This window comes from Hemitrygon akajei, chromosome 8 (genome assembly GCF_048418815.1).
Source record: "Hemitrygon akajei chromosome 8, sHemAka1.3, whole genome shotgun sequence".
Taxonomy (NCBI): Eukaryota; Metazoa; Chordata; class Chondrichthyes; order Myliobatiformes; family Dasyatidae; genus Hemitrygon; species Hemitrygon akajei.
Window position 1 is genome coordinate 60,398,559 of NC_133131.1, and position 26,921 is coordinate 60,425,479.

At 42.8% G+C, this 26,921-nt stretch overlaps 1 protein-coding gene across 8 annotated transcripts; it reads left to right on the forward strand.

The window, feature by feature from the left end:
* Positions 1–2,669: 2,669 nt before the first annotated feature.
* On the forward strand, positions 2,670–26,860 carry LOC140731915 (uncharacterized). 8 transcript variants are annotated; one of them, XM_073053897.1, is made up of 4 exons: positions 2,670–2,822; positions 8,940–8,966; positions 16,944–17,114; positions 23,357–26,860. In XM_073053897.1, the coding sequence occupies exon 4, from the start codon at positions 23,764–23,766 to the stop codon at positions 24,901–24,903; it is 1,140 nt and encodes a 379-aa protein (XP_072909998.1). In that variant the 5' UTR covers positions 2,670–2,822; positions 8,940–8,966; positions 16,944–17,114; positions 23,357–23,763; the 3' UTR covers positions 24,904–26,860. The 8 variants fall into 8 exon arrangements, 7 of the variants coding, with proteins under 7 accessions (XP_072909998.1, XP_072909999.1, XP_072909997.1 ...); XM_073053898.1 differs by having other exon boundaries at positions 16,948–17,114; XM_073053896.1 differs by lacking the exon at positions 8,940–8,966 and adding an exon at positions 21,302–21,373.
* The last annotated feature ends 61 nt before the right edge of the window (positions 26,861–26,921 follow it).

Consider the following 26,921-nt stretch of genomic DNA (forward strand, 5'->3'; position numbering starts at 1 on the left):
AAAGCCTTCAGGCTTGTTTTTACAACACTCTTAGCCCTTATACAACTATGTTGAAAAGTGGCCCTTTTTGCTTTTTGCCCTGGATTTGCCTGCCTGCCACTTTTACTTTTCACCTTACTACTTTTTGCTTTTACCCTCATTTGACATCCCTCTGTCTCTCTGCTCCTGTTCCCATCCCCCTGCCACAATAGCTTAAATCCACCTGAACAGCAGTAGCAAACGCTCCCCCAAGGACATTGGTTCCAGTCCAGCCCAGGTGCAGACCGTCCTGTCTATACCGGTCCCACCTCCCCCAGAACTGGTTCCAATGCCCCAGAAATTTGAATCCCTCCCCCTTGCACCATTTTCAAGCCACGTATTCATCTGAAATGAACTAGTCTGAAATGGCAAACGAGTTGAACAGGTACTTTAGATTCGTCTTCACTAGGTAACACACAAACAAACTCGCAAATGTAATAGTGGCCAGAGGACCTAGGGTAACAGAGGAACAGAAGGAAATTCACATTAGGCAGAAAATGGTGCTGGGTAGGCTGATTGGCCAGAAAGCTGATAAATCCCCACGACCTGATGATCTGCATCCCAGACTACCTAAGGAGGTGGCTCTAGAAATCCTGGACGCATTGGTAATCATTTTCCAATGTTCTATAGATTCAGGATCAATTCTTGTGGATTGGAGGATAGCTAATGTTATCCCACTTTTTAGGAAAGGAGGGAGAGTGAAAACAGCGAATTATAGACCAGTTAGCCTGACATCAGTGGTGGGGAAGATGCTGGATTCAATTATAAAAGATGAAATAGCGGCACGTTTGGATAGCAGTAACAGGATCGGTCTGAGTCAGCATGGATTTACGAAGGGGAAATAATGCTTGACTAATCTTCTGGAATTTTTTGAGGTTGTAACTATGAAAATAGACAAGGGAGAGCCAGTGGATGTAGTGTATCTGGAGTTTCAGAAAGCCTTTGATAAGGTTCTACATAAGAGATTAGTTGGCAAGATTAGAGCACATAGTATTGGGGGGAAGGGTACTGACATGGATAGAAAATTGGTTGGCAGGCAGGAAACAGAGTAGAGATTAACGGGTCCCTTTCAGAATGGCAGACAGTGACTAGTGGGGTACCGCAAGGCTCGGTGCTGGGACTGCAGCCATTTACAATATACATTAATGATTTAGATGAAAGGATAAAAAGTAACATTAGCAGAAGTAACAAAGCTAGTGGCAGTGTGATATGTGAGGAGGATGTTATGAGAATGCAGGGTGATTTGGACAGGTTGGGTGAGTGGGCAGATGCTTGGCAGATGCAGTTTAATATGCATAAATGTGATGTTATTCACTTTGGTGGCAAGAACAGGAAGGCAGATTACTATCTGAATGGTGTCAAGTTAGGAAAAGGGGAAGTACAACGAGATCTAGGTGTTCTTGTCCATCAGTCACTGAAAGTAAGCATGCAGGTACAGCAAGCAGTGAAGAAAGCTAATGGCATTTTGGTCTTCACAACAAGGGGAGTTGAGTATAGGAGCAAAAACGTCCTTCTGTAGTTGTACAGAGCCCTGGTGAGACCACACCTAGAGTATTGTGTGCAGTTTTGGTCTCCAAATTTGAGGAAGGACATTCTTACTATTGAGGGAGTGCATCGTAGGTTCACGGGGTTATTTCCCGGGATGGCAGGACTGTCATATGTTGAAAGATTGGAGCGATTGGGCTTGTATACACTGGAATTTAGAAGGATGAGAGGGGATCTGATTGAAACATATAAGGTGATTAAGGGATTGGACGGGCTAGAGGCAGGAAACATGTTTTCGATGTTGGGGGAGTCCAGATGCAGAGGCCGCAGTTTAAGAATAAAGGGTAGGTCATTTAGAACGGAGTTGAGGAAAAACTTATTCACCCAGAAAGTTTTGGATCTATGGAATGCTCTGCCTCAAAAGGCAGTGGAGGCCAATTCTCTGGATGCTTTCAAGAAAGAGGGAGATAGAGCTCTTAAAGATAGCACAGTAAAGGGATATGGTGAGAAGGCAGGACAGTGAAAGACGGTGCTGGCTCGAACGGCCGAATGGTCTACTGCTGCACCTATTGTATACTATCTATTGTCTATTGTCTACAAAACAGAGATTGGCAATATGTGGAGACCGAAGGGATCGAGGAAATGAAGATCAGGCAGAAACATGTGGCTGAAATGGGAGAGCAGCAGCCAGCTTGTTGATGTTTAGAGGGGCTGAATGGTCACCTCCTGGTGTTTCTCACTTTATGTTTCAGTGTTCCTGTCCAGTGAGGCCAGAGGAATGTGAATAGAAATTAGTGTTTACAAACATAGACTGATTTAAAAGAAACCTGAATATTTCCTGTTTGGGTCTGAATTGTGTGTTGGACCGGGATGGGAATCAAACTATAACTCTGAAAACTCTGTGACCTGGGAGTGGACGGAAAGGTACAGGGAAGATATGGAGGGTAAAATTAAAAATATTACTGAAATAATACGGGAAGTGATGAAATAATGTGGGGAAATGCGGCGGTGGCTTGGGCAGCGTGTGAGGGGCGAGGAACAGTCACCGGGTCACGTGGGAGACCCTCCATTCTTCATGTAATCCCGTTTTACCGCGGATCGGCAGCACCTGCAGGTTTGTTTCCGACGCCCCGCCTACTGCCCGACGCGTGACGACATCACGCATGCTCAGTACGGGAATGGCGGTGTGGTTTGTCGTCCTTTGTGAAAGCCGGACGTCGGTGGGAACGGGATCGGTAGCGGGAGGGGGTCCTCACCCCATGGGACGGGGAGTCAGGACGGATAATTCTCTGCGGGGCGGTACCAACAATTTCCCTTCGGTGAGTATTGAAGCCGATCCCGAGCGGGGAGGTCTGATGTTAGGCAGTGAATCTCATTAACTTTCCTGAGCTCAAACAAGAAAAAATCTGCAAATGCTGGAAATCCGAGCAACCCGTGCAAACTGCTGGAGGAACTCAGCAGGCCGGGCAGCATCTTGGAAAACAGTACAGTCGACTTAACGGGCCGAAACCCTTCGCCAGGACTAGAGTAGAAATGGTTGGGAGTGGGGAAGGGGGAGAGAAAAACACAAGGTGATCGGTGAAACCTGAAGGGGGAGGGGATGAACTTCCCGAAAAAGCGACCTCACCTCGCTTTCAGTCCTTTCAGGTGAGGCGACACTTCACCTGTGAGTCGGCTGGTGTGGTATACTGCGTCCCGTGCTCCCGGTGTAGCCTTTTATATATTGGTGAGACCCGACACAGACTGGGAGACCGTTTCGCTGAATACCTACGCTCTGTCCGCCAGAGAAAACAGGATCTCCCAGTGGCCACATATTTTAATTCCACGTCCCATTCCCATTCTGATATGTCTATCCGTGGCCTCCTCTACTGTCAAGATGAAGCCACACTCAGGTTGGAGGAACAACACCTCATATACCGTCTGGGTAGCCTCCAACCTGATGGCATGAACATTGACTTCTCTAACTTCCATTACTGCCTCTCCTCCCCTTCTTACCCCACCCTTGATATATTTAGTTTTTCTCCCCCTCCCCTTTTTTTCTCCCTCTCTGCCCATCACTCTGCCTGTTCTCCATCTCCCTCCACATTTCTTTCTCCCTAGGCCTCCTGTCCCATGATCCTTTCCCTTCTCCAGCTCTGTATCCCTTTTTGCCAATCACGTTTCCAGCTCTCAGCTTCACCCCACCCCCTCCAGTCTTCTATCATTTTGCATTTCCCTCTCCCCCTCCTACTTTCAAATCTCTTACTATCTTTCCTTTCAGTTACCGTAGATTCCGGACTACAGAGCGCACCTGATTAAAAGCCGCTGGCTCTAATTTTAGAAAGAAAATCAATTTTTTACTTGTACAGGCCGCACCGGATTTTCGGCCGCAGGTGTCCCACGTTGTAATATGAGATATTTACACAGAAAGATATTACACGTGAGGATTTTTTAACTTTTAATTAAATCCATATGGTAACATAAACAAATACATATTGCAAATGCTTTTTTTCGAACCGTGCCTGTAACGCGGCTACTTTTAAATATATGTTGCGTATACTTTTTTACTGAACAACATTCCAATATCTCCTAACGACTGGTAAAAAATATATATACTGCAGCCTACCAGGAAAAGTTATTGATCGCCTTTAACTTAAAAGCAGCGTTTTCGCTCCGCCGCTCCCCCCCCGTCGTCCCGTTTATCGCAAACGGCATTTTTCCCACAAGACGCGGCGAAACCGGGTGTGACGTCATAGCATCCCGCGATGTAGCACAGAAAACAAATATAGTTAAAACACTTCTAACTTTAACTAACAAATGAATTACTAAGCAAAAATATTATAAACTAAATAACTGCCATAAAGGCAGCACAATGCTTTTCTTCGAGTGTTTTCCATGTTGATGAGGGTGAGTACAAATGACTGATTTACAATAATTTAATTGTGAAAGTGCGCTTGATTTATCGTACAATTTCATTGGACCTCTGTGAACTACTCATCAATTTTATTGGTCTACTGTTATGAGGCAAAATGTTTTTGGTGGCATGAAAAAAATAATGCATTAGCCGCTCCGTTTTAAAGGCCGCAGAGTTCAAAGCTGTTCAAAATGTGGCAAAAAAGTAGCGGGTTAAAATCCGGAATCTACGGTAGTCTTGACGAAGGGTCTCGGCCTGAAACTTCAGCCGTGCTTCTTCCTATAGATGCTGCCCAGCCTGCTGCATTCCACCAGCATTTTGTGTTTTGCTTGAATTTCCAGCATCTGCAGATTTCCTCGTGTTTGCTTTTCCTTTGCACCGAACCGTCTGAGATGAGCCGCCGCTCAGCCCCTGTTGTTCTGGTCCTATTAGCAGGATGAAGTAAAACATGTTTCTATATTGTTACTGACAGAGAATTGTACAATTTATGTTCCATGTGTTATCTGAATGTACTTGCCTGTGATACTGCTACAAGTCAGTGTTTCCCTCTACCTGTACCTTCCTGTACTTGTGCACTTCATAATAAATTCAGCAGGACCTGCGAAAACTCAGTGAGATTTGATTAGTGATGATCATCTTGGCAGCTCAATAGGTCAAATGTAAAGATACGGTACACTGTTAAATGCAAGACCCTGAACAGTGTAGATTATCAGAAGGACCTTAGGGTCCAAGTTCATCGCTCACTGAATGAGACTGCACAGATTGATACAGTGGCTCAGAAGGCAAATGGCATGGTTGCCTTTATCAGTTGAAGCATTGTGTTCAAAATTCAGAAGTTGTGTTGCAGCTTTATAAAACTAGTTAGACCATATCTCATGCTGGTGGAACACAGCAGGCCAGGCAGCATCTATAGGGAGAAGCATTATCGACGTTTCGGGCCGAGACCCTTCGTCAGGACTAACCGAAAGGAAAGATAGTAAAAGATTTGAAAGTAGTGGGGGGATGGGGAAATGCGAAATGATAGGAGAAGGCCGGAGGGGTCTTTCTCCCGAGGCCTCCCGTCCCATGATCCTTTCCCTTCTCCAGCTCTGTATCACTTTCGCCAATCACCTTTCCAGCTCTCAGCTTCATCCCACCCCCTCCGGTCTTCTCCTATCATTTCGTATTTCCCCCTGCCCCCACTACTTTCAAATCTCTTACTATCTTTCCTTTCGGTTAGTCCTGACGAAGGGTCTTGGCCCGAAACGTCAACAGCGCTTCTCCCTATAGATGCTGCCTAGCCTGCTGTGTTCCACCAGCATTTTGTGTGTGTTGTTGTTTGAATTTCCAGCATCTGCAGATTTCCTCGTGTAGACCACATCTGGAGTGTTTCATACAGTTCTGGTTGTCCCCATTCTAGGAAGGATGTCTGGGATTTGGAAAGGGTGCAGAAGAGGTTTACCAGGATATTGTCTGGATTAGAGGGCATGAGCTATAATGAGAAGTTGGACAAACTTGTGTTGTTTTCTCCAGAGCCGTGCCGGCTGGGGTGAGACTGGATCGACGTTTATAAGATTACCAGAGGATTAGAAGCAGTGTCTCAGAATGGCAGCGTCCATTATTAAGGACCTCCAGCACCCAGGGCATGCCCTTTTCTCAATGTTACCATCAGATAGGAAGGTAAAGAAGCCTGAAGGCACACACTCTGTGATTCAGGAATTGTTTATTCCTGTCTGCCACCTAATTGCTAAATTAACATTGAACCCTTGAACACAATCTTACTTTTTAAATATATAGTACAGTATTTCTGTTGTTTGCACAATTTTTAATCTATTCACAGAAACATAGAAAACGTACAGCACAATACAGGCCCTTCAGCCCACAAAGTTGTGCCAAACATGTTCCAACCTTAGAAATGACTAATGTTACCCATAGCCCTCTATTTTTCTAAGCTAGATTTTCACTAGTTTTCTCTAGTGTCCCCAGGTATCTATCGAAAACTCTCTTAAAAGACCCTATCGTATCTGCCTCTACCACCGTTGCCGGCAGCCCATTCCACACACTCACCATTCTCTGATTAAAAACCTTACCCGTGACATCTCCTCTGTACCTACTTCCCAGCTCCTTAAACCTGTGCCCTCTTGTAGTAACCATTTCAGCCCTGGGAAAAAGCCTCTGACTATCCACACGATCAATGCCACTCATTATCTTATACACCTCTATCAGGTTACATCTCATCCTCCGTCGCCCCAAGGAGAAAAGGCCGAGTTCACTCAAACTATTCTCATAAGGCATGCTCCCAAATCCAGGCAATATCCTTGTAAATCTCCTCTGCACCCTTTCTAAGGATTCCACATTCTTCCTGTAGTGAGGAGACCAGAATTGAGCACAGTGGGGTGTGACCAGGTTCCTATATAGCTGCAACATTACCTCTCGGCTTCTAAACTCAATCCCACAATTGATGAAGGTCATTGCACCATATGCCTTCATAACCACTGTTAAGAAACTGTCTTTCCCTCTGTTTCCGAGGCCCCACCATCCGGATGATGCAACAGTCTCTTTGCACATGCCCACAGTCTCCGGATTGGTGGTGTTTTCCTTTCCGCTCAGTGCTGAAGCGGATTGTCTGCAGGATCGCAAAAGTGTCCTCGCCTCCATGGTCAGGTAGCCAGGGGTTGGGATCACTGTGTGTGGGCCAAAGATATCGCTTTCCCATCGATGAGGATTTAGACCGATCCCGAGCAGGGACATCCGCTGTTGGCCATGAGCCCCGAACTGAGAGCCAATTACTCATTTATTTTCCAATTATCTGGGCTCATCAAAAACATGTCAACTTCACTTAATCCACATTGAATGATCCAAACCAGGGGCCAGGCTGTCTACTTACGCAGAGTTGAAATGGGAGACCCGCCAACAGGTCACGTGAGGCTGTTTACCACTGATTTGTCCTGCCCTCTGTTTTGTGAAGCAAGATGTTTGTGTACAGTTCCTGTATGGGTGGTGATGCTTCCTCCATGTTGTGTTGGGGAATCTGATGTTGGCCACTGAGTCCCGTTAACTTCCTCCAACTCATCTCACTTCCTGAGACACCTCGCATTTGTCCTTGAGCTTTATGGCTGTTGTGTCTTCTAACGGACTGAGGTGGGTGAGAAAGGAGAACGTCCCAGGTTGTGAGGATCTTTGATTTCAGTGTCTGCTTTACCAAGGGACTGGGAAGAGTAGGGGAGAGAATGGTTTCTGTGATGTGCTGATCTGTATCCAAAGGTCTCTGCAGTTCCTCGCAGTCATGGGCAGAGCAGTTACAGTGCAAAGGCAAGATGTGTCTGGATGGGAAACTTTTCTATGGTGTGTTGATAAAAATGTGGTGAGGGTCAAAGTGTAAATGCCAAAGTTCTTATTGTTTATTCTAACTTTGTGATCTTAAGATCTTTTATACAGTAGTGTATAAAAGTAGTGTATCTTTTAGTGTATCTTTAGATACAGTAGTGTATCTTTTATACTGATCTTTTATTCAGGATCTCTGTATTGCTGGAGAACCATCATTGATTGTCCTTGAACTCTTCTCCACCTGGTTCCATTTGCTCATTCCCTGCCCACCTTGTTCAAACTCTGTCCAGTCTCTCTCCCCTCCAGCTTCTGTGATGTGCATTAACCATCTGGGTCAACCTTGGTCCACCCTGTATCACACCTCTTCAATGTTATATATCAACAATCTTTCTTCTAACCCTTGTCATCATTATGGAGTATTCTTTTACACCTTTGGCCTCACTGAGCTATTTCCAAAATCTGTTTTAGTTAGCTGAAATGTCAGAGGGTCATCAGGCACTAGTTCTGTTGTGCATTGGTGTGGAGTTCCGAGGTTTTGAACTGTGACTGGCTGACACACTTCATCATATTACTGTCAGCAAAGAGTACTGGGAGAGTTGGTGCTTGGGCTCTAATCCTGTGTTTGGCATTCCAGGCAAATGGAACTGTCGGTGTTTTGCCTTTGCCTTTGGTTAATGTTTCTACAGATGGAGCTGGATGGTCATCCTGCAATAAAGCAGAAAATTCGAGCAGCTGAACATTGGTTGTAGGGAAATCCTAGATTGCACTACCCAGTGTGAGTTGCGGGGATGATGTGTGAGACTGTCAGGGTCAGTGAGTGGCAGATTCATCTGTGTGACTCTGTGAGGTTGGGTCCTGGGATTGAGCTGTTTAGGCTTATGAGGTGTTGCATGAGTATTTCTGGTTTGGGATCAGATGTTTGTTTCTGGAGTTCCTTTGGAAACAATGACTGCTAATCAGAGGAGAGAATGAGTTCCCATTCCATCCTCACAGTGAGAGGCTATGAGTAAGTGGGCTGTTCCATGTTTACAACAGTAGAAATAGATCCATAAGTTTGGTGTTCAAACTGTATTTGGAAATCCCCCCCCCCCCACTCACTATCACCTGTCTGTCACTCGGTGGAAATCAAGCAGAATCTCAAGTTGCTGGAGATCTGCACTAAAAACTAAATATGTTTGAAGTCATTCTGACAAACCGTTATTAACCTGAATTGTAAAGTTTGTTTTTCTCCCCACAGCTGTTCCTTACCTGCTGAGCATTTCTGGTAATTCCAGTTTCTTTTTATTACATTCACCCTGGAAATGGTTTATATTTCCTGAAATTAACCTGTTTTAACCTGGAAATGGAAATGGCTCATTCTTTGATAGTAGAACAGTAGTAAAGAAACCACAGCTTTCCCTGTAAATTATGCTGCTACTGTTACGTATTCAGGCAACAATAAATATATATGAGTTAGGCAAAGGTTTTTATAACAAATAACACGTTTATTAAACACTGAAAACAAACCCCCAAAAGTAAACAAACATTAGCTTAACCAGAATTCAGCTGCTGTGCGGCAGATTCACAGTTATTAATAGCGTTGCAGTTCAAACAGTTCTTAAAGCAGTATTGAAAAAAAACAGTTCTTTAAAGTGGTATGCCGAAAGTTCAAAAGCTCACAGTCCATTTAAAAGGGAGAGACTTTTTAAGGCGATTTAAATTCTCTTCCACGTCGATGTCCTTCAATCCCCGGCGTCGAACTTTCCCACGAAGAATTTTATGAAATATAACGGCTTAAAGGCACTGAACTTCCTTCCACACTATTCTCAATCTCCCGCTATCCCAGCGGAGATTAACACGAGAACAGTCAACGAAATCCTTCCGAATGAGGATCACACAAGGTCGAACTTTCCACCGTCAAAAAATCGATTCTCCTCGATCTTTATCTTCCAAATTCTTATCTTCACTCTCCACCAGCAAAGAAACCACTAGCAATGACCTTTTAAACTTTGGGCAATATATAAAACTTCATTTTTCAACTAAACTGCGTCATCACATTAAATCACGCAGTGACATGAAGTCAGCTTGGCAAATCTAGCCACGAACTGCCCCACCTGGCAGGGTGGGTCTTCCTTTTATAACCTGTAAAAAAAAACCTGTCACATGACCTCTACTGGCGGGAAAATGACATCACTCCACCATCACAAGACCATTACCTTAAGTCCAGTATAACTTCAACCCCAGTCACGTGACAAGGGTACCACTGTCACGTGTCACGGGTACGTAACACCTCCCTCCAAAAAAAACATTTTTGGTCTGACAAGAACAAAAATTTTAACAATTACTTATAAGAAAACAAATGTATAAATTATATAACATACACAATATACAATACAGTAGGAGTGTTACAATAAAAAAAACCACTCCAAAAAAAAATGACATTGTACATTCAACATCGAGATAGACAATCAGCAACCACATTATCTTTACCTTTAACGTGAGTTATCACAATATTGTACTCTTGTAACATCAAACTCCAATTTAATAATCTTCTGTTTTTGTTTTTCATCTTACTCAGAAAAACTAACGGATTATGATCAGTGTAAACAATAAGTGATTTTTGAGTTGTACCAATATATACCTCAAAATATTCCAAAGCTAAAACAAGAGATAACAATTCTTTCTTTATTGTTGAATAGTTTCTTTGATGCTTATTAAATTTCTTAGAAAAGTAAGCTACTGGATGATCAACCTCATCACCCTCATTCCTTTGCATCAATACTGCTCCCGCAGCTTCATCACTAGCATCTACAGCTAATGAAAAAGGTTTTCCAAAGTCAGGTGCCTTAAGCACAGGTTGTTGACATATCATTGTTTTCAATTTTTCAAATGCTTCTTCACAAGGCACTGTCCACACAAACTTCACATTCTTCTGCAGAAGGTTAGTTAATGGAAGGGCAACATTAGCAAAATTCTTACAAAATTTTTGATAATATCCTACCATTCCCAAAAATCTTCTGAGAGTTTTTTTTTCCCGTCGGAGTGGGAATCTCTAAAATTGCCTGAACTTTTGCCTGAACAGGAGCCACCTTACCTTGACCCACAACATAACCAAGGTAAGTCACAGTGGCATGTCCAAATTCACTCTTGGCTAAATTAATAGTCAAGTTAGCTTTTGAAAGCTTTTCAAACAATTTCTCCACCGCAATTATGTGTGCTTCCCAAGTATCATTTCCTGTCACTAAATCATCAATATAAGCATCAGTATCTTTCAATCCCTGAATCACAGAATTAATCATCCTCTGGAAAGTACCTGGGGCATTCTTCATCCCAAATGGAAGAACATTATACTCATATAACCCAGATGGAGTTACAAATGCAGAAATCTCTCTACCTCTGTCCGTTAATGGAACACACCAATACCCTTTCAATAAATCAATCTTTGTAAGGAACTTTGCTTTTCCAACTTTATCCACACAATCATCTACTCTAGGAATTGGATATGCATCTGTTTTCGTTACAGCATTCACCTTCCTATAGTCCGTACAAAGCCTAATACTACCATCAGGTTTTGGCACCATAACACATGGCGAACTCCAATTCGAGTTAGAATGTCTAATAATATCATTCTCTAACATGTATTCAATTTCTTTCTCAGCAAGTTCACATTTTTCCATGTTCATCCTATATGGATGTTGTTTAATAGATTTGGCATCTCCAACATCTACATCATGTGAAGCTATAGTAGTCCTTCTCGGAACATCTGGAAACAAATCCTTATACTTAAAAATCAATTCCTTCATCTGTTGTTTCTGCTCTAGCTGTAAATGTGCTAATTTCTCATCCATATTTTCCAGAATGGTCGAATTAGGTAACCTAACAGAAACAATGTTAGAATGAAAGTCAGATGAATCATCTATCATGTTCCCAGTTAAATCTAACTCATTCTCACTAACCACAACAGTCACAGTATCTGATTGTTTCCCAAAATATGGTTTAATCATATTTATATGGCAAAGTTGTGTTGACCTTCTACGATCTGGAGTTTTTATTACATAATCTACATCATTGATTCTAGACACAATTTCATAAGGACCATGAAATCTAGCTTGTAAAGGATTTGTCTGCACTGGGAAAAAAACCAACACCTTATCTCCAGGCTTAAACATCCTCATCCTAGCTTCTTTATCATACCAAGTTTTCATTTTCTCCTGAGCCAACTTTAAATTTTCCTTGGCTAAACTACAAGCTTTATGTAACCTGTCCTTAAATTTCAAAACATAGTCCAACAAATTAGTGCGCACTTCCTTACTAATCCACTGTTCTTTCAATAAAGCTAAAGGTCCTCTAACTCTATGCCCAAACACAAGTTCAAATGGACTAAAACCTAAAGATTCCTGTACTGATTCCCTTACTGCAAATAAAAGTAAGTTTATACTCTCATCCCAGTCACCTTCATTTTCCACACAATATGTCCTAATCATATTCTTGAGGGTAGAATGAAACCTCTCCAAGGCACCTTGCGATTCTGGATGGTATGCAGACGAAGTGATTTGCTTAGCTCCCAATTTATAAACTATCTGTTGAAACAATCCAGACATAAAATTACTGCCTTGATCAGTTTGTATTTCCTTAGGCAATCCAAAATAAGTAAAGAATTTTATAAGAGCCTTCGTCACAGTTTTAGCTTTTATATTCCTAAGTGGTACTGCCTCTGGAAACCTAGACGAAGTACACATAATAGTCAACAAATACTGATAACCAGTTTTTGTCTTTGGTAATGGACCAACACAATCTACAATAACTTTAGAAAACGGTTCACCAAATGCTGGAATAGGTTGTAATGGAGCTACTGGTGTAACCTGATTTGGTTTACCCACAATTTGACAAGTATGGCACGTCTTACAAAACATCGCCACATCTTTTCTTAGACCAGGCCAGTAAAAATGTTTTAAAATCTTGTCCACAGTTTTCCTTACCCCTTGATGTCCACCTAATGGCACACTATGAGCTAAAGTCAAAATCTCATTCCGATAAACTTTAGGAACAACCACCTGGTAAACAACATTCCATTCCTCACTTGCAGGAATTGTAGGTGACCTCCACTTCCTCATCAACACTCCTTTTTCCAAGTAATATCCTACTGACACCTTCTCAATTTCACTACCTAGTAAAGCTTGTTCCCTTAATTTTATAATCTCAGGATCTCTATTCTGCTCTGCTATCATCTCCTTCCGAGACAGAGATAAATCTTCATAGTCAGACTTACTCCCAGAATTTTGTTCAAACAACGAAGGTAAGAAAGTCCCTGACACATCCTCAAAACTCGAATCCTGAGTTGAACAGTCATGAGTAACAACCTCATTCTGCACATCAATTTTTTTAGCCATAGCTCTAGTCACAACACAGGAAGAATCTGTGTTAGAATTCATCTCTGGTTCCTCTGACTCCATTGTCAAATGCACTTCAGGAAAAACTTGTCCACCTGCCAAGTCATTACCTAACAATAAAGAAATACCCTTCACAGGTAAGCTATGCTGTAATCCTACTTTAACAAATCCTGTAACTAATCCTGACTTTAAATTTACTTTATGTAAATGTACAGGCATAAAATCACTTCCAACACCTCTTATGTAATTTACCTCACCAGTATCACTCTCTTCATTAAACTTCAACACACTATCTAACATCAGTGATTGAGAAGCTCCATTATCCCTAAGGATTTTTATTGGCACCAGAGTAGATCCTTCTTTCAAGGATACAAACCCTTCAGTTATAAAATGATCATATCCCTTTCTAACTTGGTCAGACTCTAACAAATCCTCATTTGTGTTTACCAAACCCTGTAACTTTACAGGTGCTTCAGTATGTTGCACACAAGCATCTGGAACTGCTTCCTTCTCTTTCTTTTTCAATTTGAAACAGTTAGCTATTACATGGCCAAATTTCTTACAATAGTTACGAATAAGACCAAACTGTCTTTCCTTCACAGGAAACTGTCTTTCCTCCTTACCTTTCTCATTAACCTCTGATTTAATTTCTGATTTACCTTGAGTCTCCATATTATTTATCCTCTTAAAAATTCTACCCTGAGGAAATTTATTCTTATGGATTTAAACATACTCATCAGCTAATCTAGCACAGTCCTGCAATTTATCAGTATCCCTCTCATTTAAGTAGGTCCTTACTTCAACAGGAATGCTTCTTTTAAATTCCTCCATTAAAATCAGCTCTCTCAATGTATCATAGTCCTCATTTACATTTTTAGAAGAAACCCATCTCTCAAAACACATAGCTTTATCATAGGCAAATTCCACATAAGTATTTTCCACAGACTTTTTCAAACTTCTGAATCTTTCCCTATAAGCTTCTGGGACTAATTCGTATGCTTTGAGAATATTCGTTTTCACAATATCATAATCTAATGCTTGCGCAGCAGTTAAAGCTGTGTAAACTTGCTATGCTTTGCCTTTAATCACACTCTGTAACAACACTGACCATTTATCTTTCGGCCAGTCTGACATCCGAGCAATAGTTTCAAAATGTTGAAAATATCTTTCCACTTCTGTTTCACTAAATGGAGGGACCAATTTAATTTCTTGGCTAGCAACAAACGGTTTTTTAGAATCAGAAGACTGATTCCCAGACCTTAAATTCACCATTGCATATTCAAACTCTCTTTTTTTCTGGTCAGCTTCCAATTTATAATGCTCCAATTCTGCTTTACTTTGATCCAACTTCATTTGTTCAATTTGCAACTGTATCTCCAGATTACTTATTGGAAACGATTCTAAAATCGATTCATCAAAATCACCCGAAGCCACAAAGTGTGATGCGATTTTTCTCTGTATTACAGCCTTTCATGTAGTCTTCAAAATACCTTTAAGTTGCAATCTATTAGCAATCTCAGATACTTCAGTTTTTTTCGCCTTCGCTAACAAATCCGCGGCTGGCGAATCCAGAAACTCATCAATATTCATCGTTGCCGAATACCACTCACAAGCCAATCAAACAAAAGAATCGAGCAATCCCCGTTACCAAAACACCAATTCAAAAGTTAACAAGCATTTAAACTCAAACGATCCAATTCCGGACGCAGCCTCCATATTTATGTTACGTATTCAGGCAACAATAAATATATATGAGTTAGGCAAAGGTTTTTATAACAAATAACACGTTTATTAAACACTGAAAACAAACCCCCAAAAGTAAACAAACACTAGCTTAACCGGAATTCAGCTGCTGTGCGGCAGATTCACAGTTCTTAATAGCGTTGCAGTTCAAACAGTTCTTAAAGCGGTATTGAAAAAAAACAGTTCTTTAAAGCGGTATGCCGAAAGTTCAAAAGCTCACAGTCCATTTACAAGGGAGAGACTTTTTAAGGCGATTTAAATTCTCTTCCACGTCGATGTCCTTCAATCCCCGGCGTCGAACTTTCCCACGAAGAATTTTATGAAATATAACGGCTTAAAGGCACTGACCTTCCTTCCACACTATTCTCAATCTCCCGCTATCCCAGCGGAGATTAACACGAGAACAGTCAACGAAATCCTTCCGAATGAGGATCACACAAGGTCGAATTTTCCACCGTCGAAAAATCGATTCTCCTCGATCTTTATCTTCCAAATTCTTATCTTCACTCTCCACCAGCAAAGAAACCGCTAGCAATGACCTTTTAAACTTTAGGCAATATATAAAACTTCATTTTTCAACTAAACTGCGTCATCACATTAAATCATGCAGTGACATGAAGTCAGCTTGGCAAATCTAGCCACGAACTGCCCCACCTGACAGGGTGGGTCTTCCTTTTATAAACTGTAAAAAAAACCTGTCACATGACCTCTACTGGCAGGAAAATGACATCACTCCACCATCACAAGACCATTACCTCAAGTCCAGTATAACTTCAACCCCAGTCACGTGACAAGGGTACCACTGTCACGTGTCACGGGTACGTAACACTACCAATTTGTCTGTTATTCCTGGAAGTGTGTTCAGTACAATTGTTGTTAACAAGACTTACAAGAATAATCTCAGGAATGATCGTCGTCATGTATGAGGAGCATGTGATGTTTCTGGACCTGTGCTCAATGCAGTTCAGAGAGACAGTGGGGGTGGTGGATGGATGTATGGTTAACTAAACCTATCAAATGCTGAAAGGCCTGGTTACAGTGGACATGGAGAGGATTTTTTCCATTTTTTGGAGAGTTTGTGATCTGACAGCACATCACTTTTACTTTACTTTATTGTCACCAGACAATTGATTCTAGAGCGTACAATCATCATAGCAATATTTGATTCTGCGCTTCACACTCCCTGAAGTACAAATTGAATTAAATATAATAAAAATTTAAGTTATAAATCATAATTAGAAAATAGAAAAGGGAAAGTAAGGTAGTGCAAGTCAGGTCTGGGTATTTGGAAGATACGGCCCAGATCTGGGTCAGGATTCGTTCAGCATTCTTATCATAGTTGGAAAGAAGCTGTTCCCAAGTCTGGCCATATGAATCTTTATTCTCCTGAACCTTCTCCCAGAGGGAAGTGGGACAAAAGTGTGTTGGCTGAGTGGGTCTTGTCCTTGATTATCCTGGCAGCACTGCTCTGACAGCGTGTGGTGTAAAGTGAGTCCAAGGATGGAAGATTGGTTTCTGTGATGTGCTGGGCTATGTTCACAATCTTCTGCAGCTTCTCCCGGTCTTGGACAGGACAACTTCCATACCAGGTTGTGATGCACCCTAGAAGAATGCTTTCTACGGTGCACCTATAAAAATTAGTGAGGGTTTTAGGGGACACAGTCTCAGAATAATGATGCTTACCTTTAAAACTAAGATGAGAAAAATTGTGGTGAAAAAATGTCTGATCAATGTTGTTTCTGCAGAAGTTGGTTGAGGCTGCCATTTGGGTATATTTATGAAAGAGATTAATATACTAATGATTGCTAAGCAGCTCAGGATGACAGGAGGAAGGCAGGAATATGATTTTGGAATGAAAATCGGCCATGGTTGAATGGTGGGGCAGACCAGATGGATCGAATCACCTAATTCTGTTCTTGTGTTTTATGTCTTACCATGACTGAATGATGGCTCCTTCTTATCCCATATCATTTTGTGATGTGTGAGGGACAATAAAAGATTGTTCACTGAGATCATTATTTCTGCCTTCAACATTTAAATTTCAGTGAGTTTGTTCTTAGTAACATTAAGCAGAAATGTTTGGTTCTGCTTTTTACTGCTGATGTGCTGCATTATCTCTCCGGTTAAAGTTAGATCTGTGGTGAGAGGTTTATTGGAAGAGAAACCCCAACTGCAGGCAAACCACAGCTGAAGACGAGGGAACAGCAACAAGTGAACCAGCCCAAGGACTGACAGCGTCAACTGGAGAGAACAACTCTGAATCCCATTGATTCCCATTGATTCAGTCAGGAGAAAGTTTGGTGAGTCTCATTTACTCAAACACCAGTCCTTTAGGTATTACACAAAAATACAACTGCAGATGCTGTGGATCAAAGAATACGTACACAACACTGGAAGAAATGCTACACATGTCCCCACACCTCCCCCCTTACCACCATTCCAGGCCCCAGACAGTCCTTCCAGGTGAGGCAACACTTCACCTGCAAGTCTGCTGGAGTCGTCTTTTGCATCCAGTGCTCCTGGTGTGGCCTCCTCTACATCGGCGAGATCAGACACAGATTGGGGGACCGCTTCGTTGAGCACCTACTTCATCCATCACAATAGACAGGACTTCCCAATTGCCACCCACTTCAACTCTGCCTCTCATTCCCATCTAGATATGTACATACATGGCCTCCTTTACTGCCATGATGAGGCTAAACTCAGGTTGGAGGAGCAACACCTCATCTACCGTCTGGGTAGCCTCCAGCCTGGTGGTATGAACATTGAATTCTCCAATTTCCGGTAATTTCCTCCCCCTCCCCCTTCCCCTATCCCAAGTCCCTCTCTGCCTCTTTCCCCTTTCAACTTTCTGCTTCTTTATCTCTACAGTTCTTTCATGCTTATCCCCTCCCCCTCCCCCTTTATCTTTCCTCTGATTGGTTTTCCACCTGGCCCCTCCCCTATCTCTATTACTGGGCTTCGGCCCTCTCTTCTCCCCCATTCCTGATGAAGTGTCTCAGCCCGAATCGTTGACTACTCTTTTCTCACGGATGCTGCCTGGCCTGCTGAGTTCTTCCAGTGTTGTGTACGTATTTAGATATTACATATCTGTACAAGGGAAGTTAGGAAATAGTTGGACTGATATTGAATATGCCCCAAAGTACCAGTTATGCCTCTGTCAGACCCAGTTGCAATCACTCCAAGTCTGGTAATGTGTTTCCAGCAGCCCAGATTGTAATGGTACCGTCCGTGAAGTCCGCGTTCCAGTTCACGGTCCGGTCCATTGAGCCCCAGCCCTACATCCTGTTCTAAGGAGAGGTCCCAGCTCTGTGTTCTGTGTTCCTGTCTCCCAAGACCAAGGCTCTGTGTTCTGCATTCCCGTCTCCCAAGTCTGAGTCTGAGCTTCATCTCCTTATCCAGCCCAGGTGTCCCACATCCTGCCCCCACATCCGAGCCCAAGTCAAGACCCAGGTTCTGGGTCCCTGTCTAGTCTCTGTCTTGGAGTCCTTATCCAGGTTCTATGTTCCTAGTTCCTCATCCAGGTCCCGCTTTCCTAGTCTAGTCCTAGCCCTGGCCCAATATCCTAGTCTTCTCCAGGGCCTGTGTCTCATCCAGCGTCGTTTCTTCCCCACTTCCCTTGCTTTCTTGATACACCTAGTCCTGTCCCTAGTTCTTCAGTCTCTATGTCTTGCATTTAGGTCCACACTCAATGCCCATCTTATGACGCAGCATTGCCTCTCCCATTCTGTGGAAGTCGAATCCGGAAAAAGTCACTCAAAGACCATATAAGTACAAACACTTTATTCCAAGCACCCAGGGCTTACTCAGTTAGTCGCTCAAACAGGAACAGTCTGTGACTGTTCCCACCCAATCCACTAACTGACTAACAATTCCCCTTACACCACAGATATATCCGTCCAGATATCTCACACAAGACAGGCTGGCACCAAAGTTATTTAGTACATGACAGCCCCTAAAGACAGATTACAAAATAGTCATCATGGCTTACACACAGAGAACAGACTGAAGCTGTCCCATCCCTACACATGAATGCACAAGGAGAGAAACATCCTGAAACCTGAGCTAGCTACCCTCAATAAGAAATATCGGTCAGCACATATGTTGATCATCAGCAGTTTCTTTCAGAAAAACAGGCTGCTATTTTTTAACAAAGTGTTAATTCTTTTACAAACTTTACCATTCCCTCCTTTTGATCATTACATGATCAACAAAGCAGTATTTTTTTACAGAGAAACAACCGAGGACAGCGCTGACTTATCAGTGGGTAAAAACAGTGTAAATCAATAATTATAACAATGATATGTACAACTATTAGACAATGATGCAGTATCATGCTCCACATATTACCGAACAGGCTTTGAAGACCACCATTTCGACCCTTCGGTGAACCCGTGTAAATCCTGCCCTACTGTCTTGTTGCAGTCAATCTCCTTGGCAGTGTGCTCGGAGAGGGATGTAATGTTAGACTCATCAGGGATATAGGTGCAGCATTCTGTGTCAATAAAAGCACGGGTTCCCCCTTCCTCAGCTAGGATAATATCTACAGCCATACGATTCTATAGGACTGTTTGCTGTATTGCAGTCATTTCAGTGGATATTTCTGTTACTTTGGCCTGTGTTTCTGTCAGGGCCCCTGCAATAGTTTGGCCTGCTCCTCAAGTGCTGTAGCCAAATTGATTATCTCCTGTGAATTCCTGGCTACTCCATAGGACAGAAAAGTGATCATCCAAAATTGCTCAGTCTCAGTTATTCCTCTCCACTGCTGGGCACCTGCAAGTATGGCCAGGATGCATGTTTCCCAGTTTAGTAAGTTCCTTTCTGTCAAAACACTGACAGCTGCAGTCATTCTGACTGGACCACAGTTCCTCATATCTCTTCCCCGGGTGTTATTTGAAAAAGCCCAGGCTGAGAATTCCTCACTCTGGTTGAGCGGGATTACTGACATTGGAATCATAGTTTTACCATGCTGTGGAATTTCAACACAACCCCAGCAGGCCCCTAGTTCTATCTGTTTGGCATAGGTGTGACAGACAGAATGCTGTTAACATGGGGGCTCCCGGATGCTGGGGTGAGTCCTCTCAAAGACATAAACATGAACACCACTGTTACGTACCCAAAACTGTTTAAATGAACCAGCAACAATAGACCGCACTTGGAGTCTGGTTTTGATGTTAAAATCACTATCTTTATTAGTATCTACTTATAATATAACAACTTCAGCAAAATAATCAGAAGTTAAAAGTGTTATGAGAATACATATGTGTAAATATAACTCCCAAACCATTGAGCTCAGGGAATACCAAGCTTAAAGTCTTGAGATGGTAAAGTATGAAAGTTCAGTTCATCCGCAGAATAAATGATGAGAGAGAGATTTGTAATCCAGGGTGAATGTCGAGAGAAGGCAATTACTTCGAGTTCCATGGAGGTAAAGCAGGATAACAGTTGCCGTAGGTATTATCCGTCGTTGTTCCAAATCCACATACAAATTACCAAAAGTAGCTTATCACAGGGGTACTGTCTTCAAAAGGGATTACCCCTCAGGCAAGGGTGAACACACAGGTAGATTCCACAAGGTACTCCCAATCCAGATCCAGCACACTAAGTATTACCGACAATGATTTCCACAGAATATCCCTTCTCACAAGTGGTTACCACATAACACACCCAAACCCAGCTAAGGGTTAACAAAGTGGTAGCCATGGGATATTCCAACAAAATGCACAAAGGGATTATACGATTTATACACATACCCACATTGTACTTGAAAAATTTTGCTTTGAAGGCCTCCTATTTCCCAAGCACACCTTTGCCATAAAGCAGCCTGTCCCAATCTGCAGTTACCAGATGCAAGTCTCATAATTCCAGGTGCTGTTCCATGCCCTGAACACATCAGCCTTTCATACACTGCTCCTTGTATTGAAATATACAGGGCTCAGCATATTCACTGCACCATGCTCAACTTTTTCATTCCTGATTTTGTATGAGGCCTGAACAACATCTGTCTCCACAACTGATGCACTCTCTGTTCTGTTATTCAGGCTCCCATTCTCCCTGCAAATTTAGTTTAATCTCCCTCACCCCTTACCATGCAGCACTAACAAGCCTTACCACTGGGATATTAGACACATTCTTGTTTTGTTCCCCAACATAACAGATTCTCTATCACTTCTTTGGCTTTCCTCACTCAGATCAAAGAACGAGGAGTGCATACCAGGTACAGGCAAATAGGAACAAGTGGGGTACATATGAGTTATAGGAAATTCAAGTTAACACTTATAACAGAAATAAAAGAAGGCATGAGGTTGTTCCAGCAAACAAGGTGAAAGAGAATCCTCAGTGATTCTGCAGTTATGATTACAGCAAAAAGATTGCAAGGGACAAATTTTGTCCTTTGGAGATTCAGAATGGTAATGCACACAATGAGACAAAGTAGATGGGAGAGAATTAAAATATATATATATTTTTTCCATCTGTATTTACTCAGGAGATGAACCCAGAGTCTACAGAATTGAGGCAAAGCAGCATCAACTTCATGGACTCTGTACAGATTACAAAGGTTTGCAAATTAAGGCAAATTAGCATGGATAAAGCACCAGCTCCTGACAAGTTTTTTCCCTAGGACCCTGCAGAAGATAAGTGCAGAAATTGTTGGGGCCCAAGCACAGATATTTAAATCATCTTGAATGACAGGTGAGGTACTGGAGGATTGGAGGATAGACAATGTTGTTCCACTGTTCAAGTAGGGCTCTAAAAATAAACTAAGAAATAATGGCAGTGGTGGGAAAGTTATTAGAATGTATGTGCAGGAACTGGATATATAAGTATTTGGATAGATGTGGACTGATTAAGGATAGGCAGCATGGCTAACCAATATTATATAGTCTCTGGAGGAAGTTACCAGGAAAGTGGATGAAGTCAAGGCAGTGGATGTTGTGTACATGGTCTTTATCAAGGCACTTGACAAATTCTCATATGGGAGGTTGGTCAAGAAGGTTCAGTCACTCAGCATTCAAGATGAAATAATAAATTGGATGACACACAGGCTTTGGGAGAAGCCATAGTGTGGTAGCAGATTGTTACCTCTCTGACCAGAGGCCTATGACTAGTGGTGTGCCATAGCAATCAATGATGGATCTGTTGTTGTTTGTCATCTGTATCAGTAATCTGGATGATAGTGTGGTTAACTGGATCAGCAAATTTGTGGATGACACCAAGGTAGGTGGTGTCGTGTGCATCGAGGAAGACTATCATGGCTTGTAATGTGATCTGGGCCAGCTGGGAAAATGGTTTGAGAAACGGAAAATGGAATTTAATGCAGACAAGTGTGAGGTGTTGCACTTTGGTAGGACATACCAAGGTAGGTCTTTCACAGTGATTGGTAAGGCACTGAGGAGTGTTGGAGAAGAAAGGGATCTGGGAGTACAAGTCCTTAATTCACTGAAAGTGGTTTCACAGTTAGATAGGGATGGAAAGAAAGATTTTGGCCCATCGGCCTTCATGAATCAAAGTACTGACAATAGATGGATGTTACGTTCACATTGTATAAGACATCAGTGAGGCCTAATTTGGAGTACTGTGTGCAGTTTTGGTCAGCTACCTACATGAAAGATGTAAAAGAGGTTTAAAGATGTTGCCAGGTCTGGAGGACTTGGGTTATAAGGAAAGATTGGACAGATTAGGACTTTAATCCTTGGAGTGCAGGAGATTGAGGGTAGATTTGATTGTGATAGACGGGCATAGATAGGGTAAATGCAAACTGGCTTTCTCCACTAAGATTGGGTGCAACCACAACCAGAGGCCATGAGTTAAGGGTGAAAGGTGAAACATTAAGGGGAACATGAGGGGAAACTTCTTCACACAGACTGTCATCCAGGTGGAGAATGAGCAGCCAGCACAAGTGGTGCATGCGAGCTTGAGTTCAATATTTAAGAGGTTTGTATAGGTACCTGGATGGTAGGGGTATGGGAGTCAACAGTTTAAATAGTTCAGTACAAACTAGATGGCCCAAAGGGCCTGTTTCTGTGTTGTATTTTTCTATGACTCTGACAAGAACCTGAAATAATACTAATATTTACGCTCAGTCCATTTAATAGCTGTGCGGACCAACCATTCATCTCAGCAAGAAATTTCTATATGGCATTAAACCTGTGGTACTTTAAGTTAATAGTACATAGAAGAAAATCCCAGCTGCACATCAACAAAGGCTATTTGTGTGAGAGTATTTCAGTTACTATGGGGCCTGGCACCCATGTAGCTCAGTGGGAACAGGGAATAAAACCAATGGAGAGAGTCAAACAGAGCCAAGTCACAAATTGGAGATGGGAGAAATGCCCTATTCTTATATATCCAGGAAGAGCATCAGAGAGTTTGAGGGTCATTTCAGATACCAGCACTGTGCCCAGTTAGAAGATTTGTCTCTCCAACTTGGGTTGAATCTCACAGTAACAGTGAGAAGCCAGATCACACTTTGACAACTCAAGTGATGACATCTAAAATGTTGTCCTTCACCCATTGATGGATTTTGTAAATCTTTTTACAGGTTAAAAACGAGAAAGAATTTGTCTCCGGGAATCTGGAACATGACATGCCAGTTTTGCTGTCGCTGTCTAGATATTTAAGAAGTATAACAAGGAATTCAATCGATCATTCTTCCGGCTCAGACTATGGGGAGGGATTCACTCAATCATCTGACAGATTAGCACGCCCATCATTTTTCACAGGGGAGGACGTTCAACTGCTCAGACAGTGGGAGGGGATTCACTCAGTCATCTCAACTGAAGGTACATCAGAGCAAGTTCACACTGGACAAGACCATTCACCTGTTCTTTGGGTGAGAAGGAATTAAGTTGGGCATCCCACCTATGAACACACCAATCAGTTCACACTGGGCAGAGGCTGGTCATCTGCTGAATTTGTGGGCAAGGATTCACTCGGTCATCTGAACAAATGGCTCACCAGCGAGTTCACGCCGGGGAGCAGCCGTTCTCCTGCCTCGACTGTGGGAAGGAATTCACTCAGGCATCTCACCTACTGAGACACCAGTCAGTTCACACTGCAGAGAGGGATTTCACCTGCTCAGATTGTGGGAAGAGATTCCCTCACTCTTCCACTCTACAGAGACACCAGTCAGTTCACACTGGGGAGAGGCCATTCACCTGCTCAGACTGTGGGAAGAGATTCACTCAGTCATCCAACCTACAGAGTCACCAGCGAATTCACACTGGGGAGAGGCCATTCACCTGCTCAGACTGTGGGAAAGGATTCACTTTGTCATCTCACCTCATGACACACCAGTCAGTTCACACTGGGGAAAGGCCGTTCACCTGCTCAATCTGTGGGAAGAGATTCACTCAGTCATCCACCCTACAGAGACACCAGCGAGTTCACACTGGGGAGAAGCCATTCACCTGCTCAGAGTGTGGGAAGAGATTCACTCAGTCATCCACCCTACAGAGACACCAGTCAGTTCACACTAGGGAGAGGGATTTCACCTGCTCAGTCTGTGGGAAGAGATTCCCTCTCTCTTCCACACTACAGAGACACCAGCGAGTTCACACTGGGGAGAGGCCATTCACCTGCTCAGACTGTGGGAAAAGATTCACTTCATCATCTCACCTACTGACACACCAGTCCATTCACACCGGGGAGAGGCCGTTCACCTGCTCAGTCTGTGGGAAGAGATTCACTCAGTCATCCACCCTACAGAGTCACCAGAGAGTTCATGCTGGAGAGAAGCCATTCACCTGCTCAGACTGTGGGAAGAAATTCACCCAGTCATCCACCCTACAGAGTCACCAACGAGTTCACACTGGGGAGAAGCCATTCACCTGCTCAGTCTGTGGGAAGAGATTCACTCAGTCATCCAACCTACAGAGTCACCAGCGAGTTCATACTGGGGAGAAGCCGTTCACCTGCTCAGAATGTGGGAGGGCATTCACTCAGTCATCCAACTTACAGAGACACCAGTCAGTTCACAATGGGGAGAAGCCATTCACCTGTTCAGAATGTGGGAAGGGATTCACGGACTCATCCCAACTACTGGCGCACAAGTCAGTTCACATGGGAGAGGCCGTGCACCTGCTGTGAATGTGGGAAAGGATTCATGCAGTCACCGCATCTACAGAGACACCAACAAGTTCACACTGGGGAGACTGGAAAGGGATTCACTTGATCATCTGACCTATTGGCACACTAGTCAGTTCACAGTGGGGAGTGGCGGTTCACTGTCCAGAATGTGGGAAGGGATTATCTTGGTCATCTGATCTGCAGGTACACCAGTCAGTTCACACTGGGGACAGGCCAGTCACCTACTGTGAATGTGGGGAGGGATTCACTCAGTAATCTAACCTTGTGACACACTGCTGGGTTCACACTGGGGAGAAAGTTTCAATAAGATGCAATATTTGTCCAACACCATTGCTGAATGCAATTTCGAGAGAGACTGTTGGTGCTGAATTCTGCACTTATTGCTGATGCTCACCACAACCAGTTCTGCAGCCTGGTTACTGGGCATGGGAGGAGTTTCTTCTGCTACATATTTGCCTTTTAAAGGGACTGGAGTTTAATATTTTGGATCTGAGACAAATAAATCAGTTCTATTTTGAACGCTGTATCTGGTTCTTAGTGAATTTATAATACACCTAGTTAACAGTAGAGTGTCAACTCAGGCCAGCTGGACCCTGCCAGTGAATCAGTTCCACGATGGTCCTTTTAAATCCTCCCCTGTTGTTCCCTGTGATGATGGGTTCCAAACAGTCACCACTCTGTGGGTGCAGAGGTTCCTCTTGAATTTTCTGCAGACTGAAGAAGTCGAGCTGACTGCAGTTCTGTCTGAGATGTTCTTTGCCCTTCAAATCTCTGGGCTGAGGAATTACATTGGTAGTTATTCACAGCTCATTCCACACTATGGGTCATTTTCCCTGCTTCTAAAGGGTTAGCAAATAAAACCTGCAGCACAATAGAGGCCCTTTGGGCCATAAAGTTGTGCGGAATATGTCCCTACCTTGGAAATTACTAGAGTTACCCATAGACCTCTATTTTTCTAAGCTCCATGTACGGATCCAAAAGTCTTTTAAAAACACAATTGTATCCGCCTCCACCACTGTTGCTGGCAGCCCATTCCATGCACTCACCACTCTCTGGGTAGAAAAATTTACCCCTGACATCTCCTCTCTACCTACTCCCAAGCACCTTAAACCTGTGCCCTCCTGTAGCAGCCATTTCAGCCCTGGGAAAATGCCTCTGTCTATCCACATGATCAATGTCTCTCATCATCTTATCCACCTCTATCAGGTCACCTTTCATCCTCCAAGGAGAAATGGCTGAGTTCACTCAACCTGTCTTCATAAGGCATTCTTCCCAATCCAGGCAACATCCTTGTAAATCTCCTCTGCACCCTTTCTATGGTTTCCACATCCTTCCTGTAGTGAGGCAACCAGAACTCCAAGTGGGGTCTGACCATGGTCCTATGTAGCTGTCAGGTTTGTTAGAAAACTGAAAGCAGAATGGGAAACCATTAGTTGGATGTTCTACAGAGCAGAGTCAGGAACCAGAGCTGGGTTTGCACAGCGCAGAGCTTTGGTCTGTGGATGATTGTCGGGGTAAGAACGTATGACGAGGAGAAGGGAATCAGCAGCAGGGCATGGCAATGAATGACAGAGTAGCTACATTTGGAGAAAATAATTCATTTGTCAGACTCCTGACACAATGCCTATTGTGAGGTGTTCCATTGGTTGAGGAACATGTGTGTTTTGGAATGATTATATCTATTTAGGTAGTTGTTCCTGCTTGTCCATCCTGTAATATTATATTTGGATGGTTATTATGGATTGTCCTATCTGTAATGTATTGATTATCATATAATTTGTAAGATTTTGACTCTAAAACTCAATCAAACTTGAATTTATGCTGCCTTTATGAAGTTATACTGGTCATTCATGAGTTTGTATTTTAAAGCAAAATTTTGGTGAATGATATTTGCCACTTGATTGTACCTGTGTAAGTAATCAGATTGAGTTAAACTGCTGCAGGATCCTGGAATGTATTGGCTTGTGTCTGGTTTCTCTTAGCATTTTTTGCATTTATTGCCTGGTTTGTTGGTCCTT

Coding starts and splice junctions, on each gene's coding strand:
- LOC140731915 (XM_073053897.1), top strand. CDS start 23,764: ATGGCTCACCAGCGAGTTCACGCCGGGGAGCAGCCGTTCTCCTGCCTC.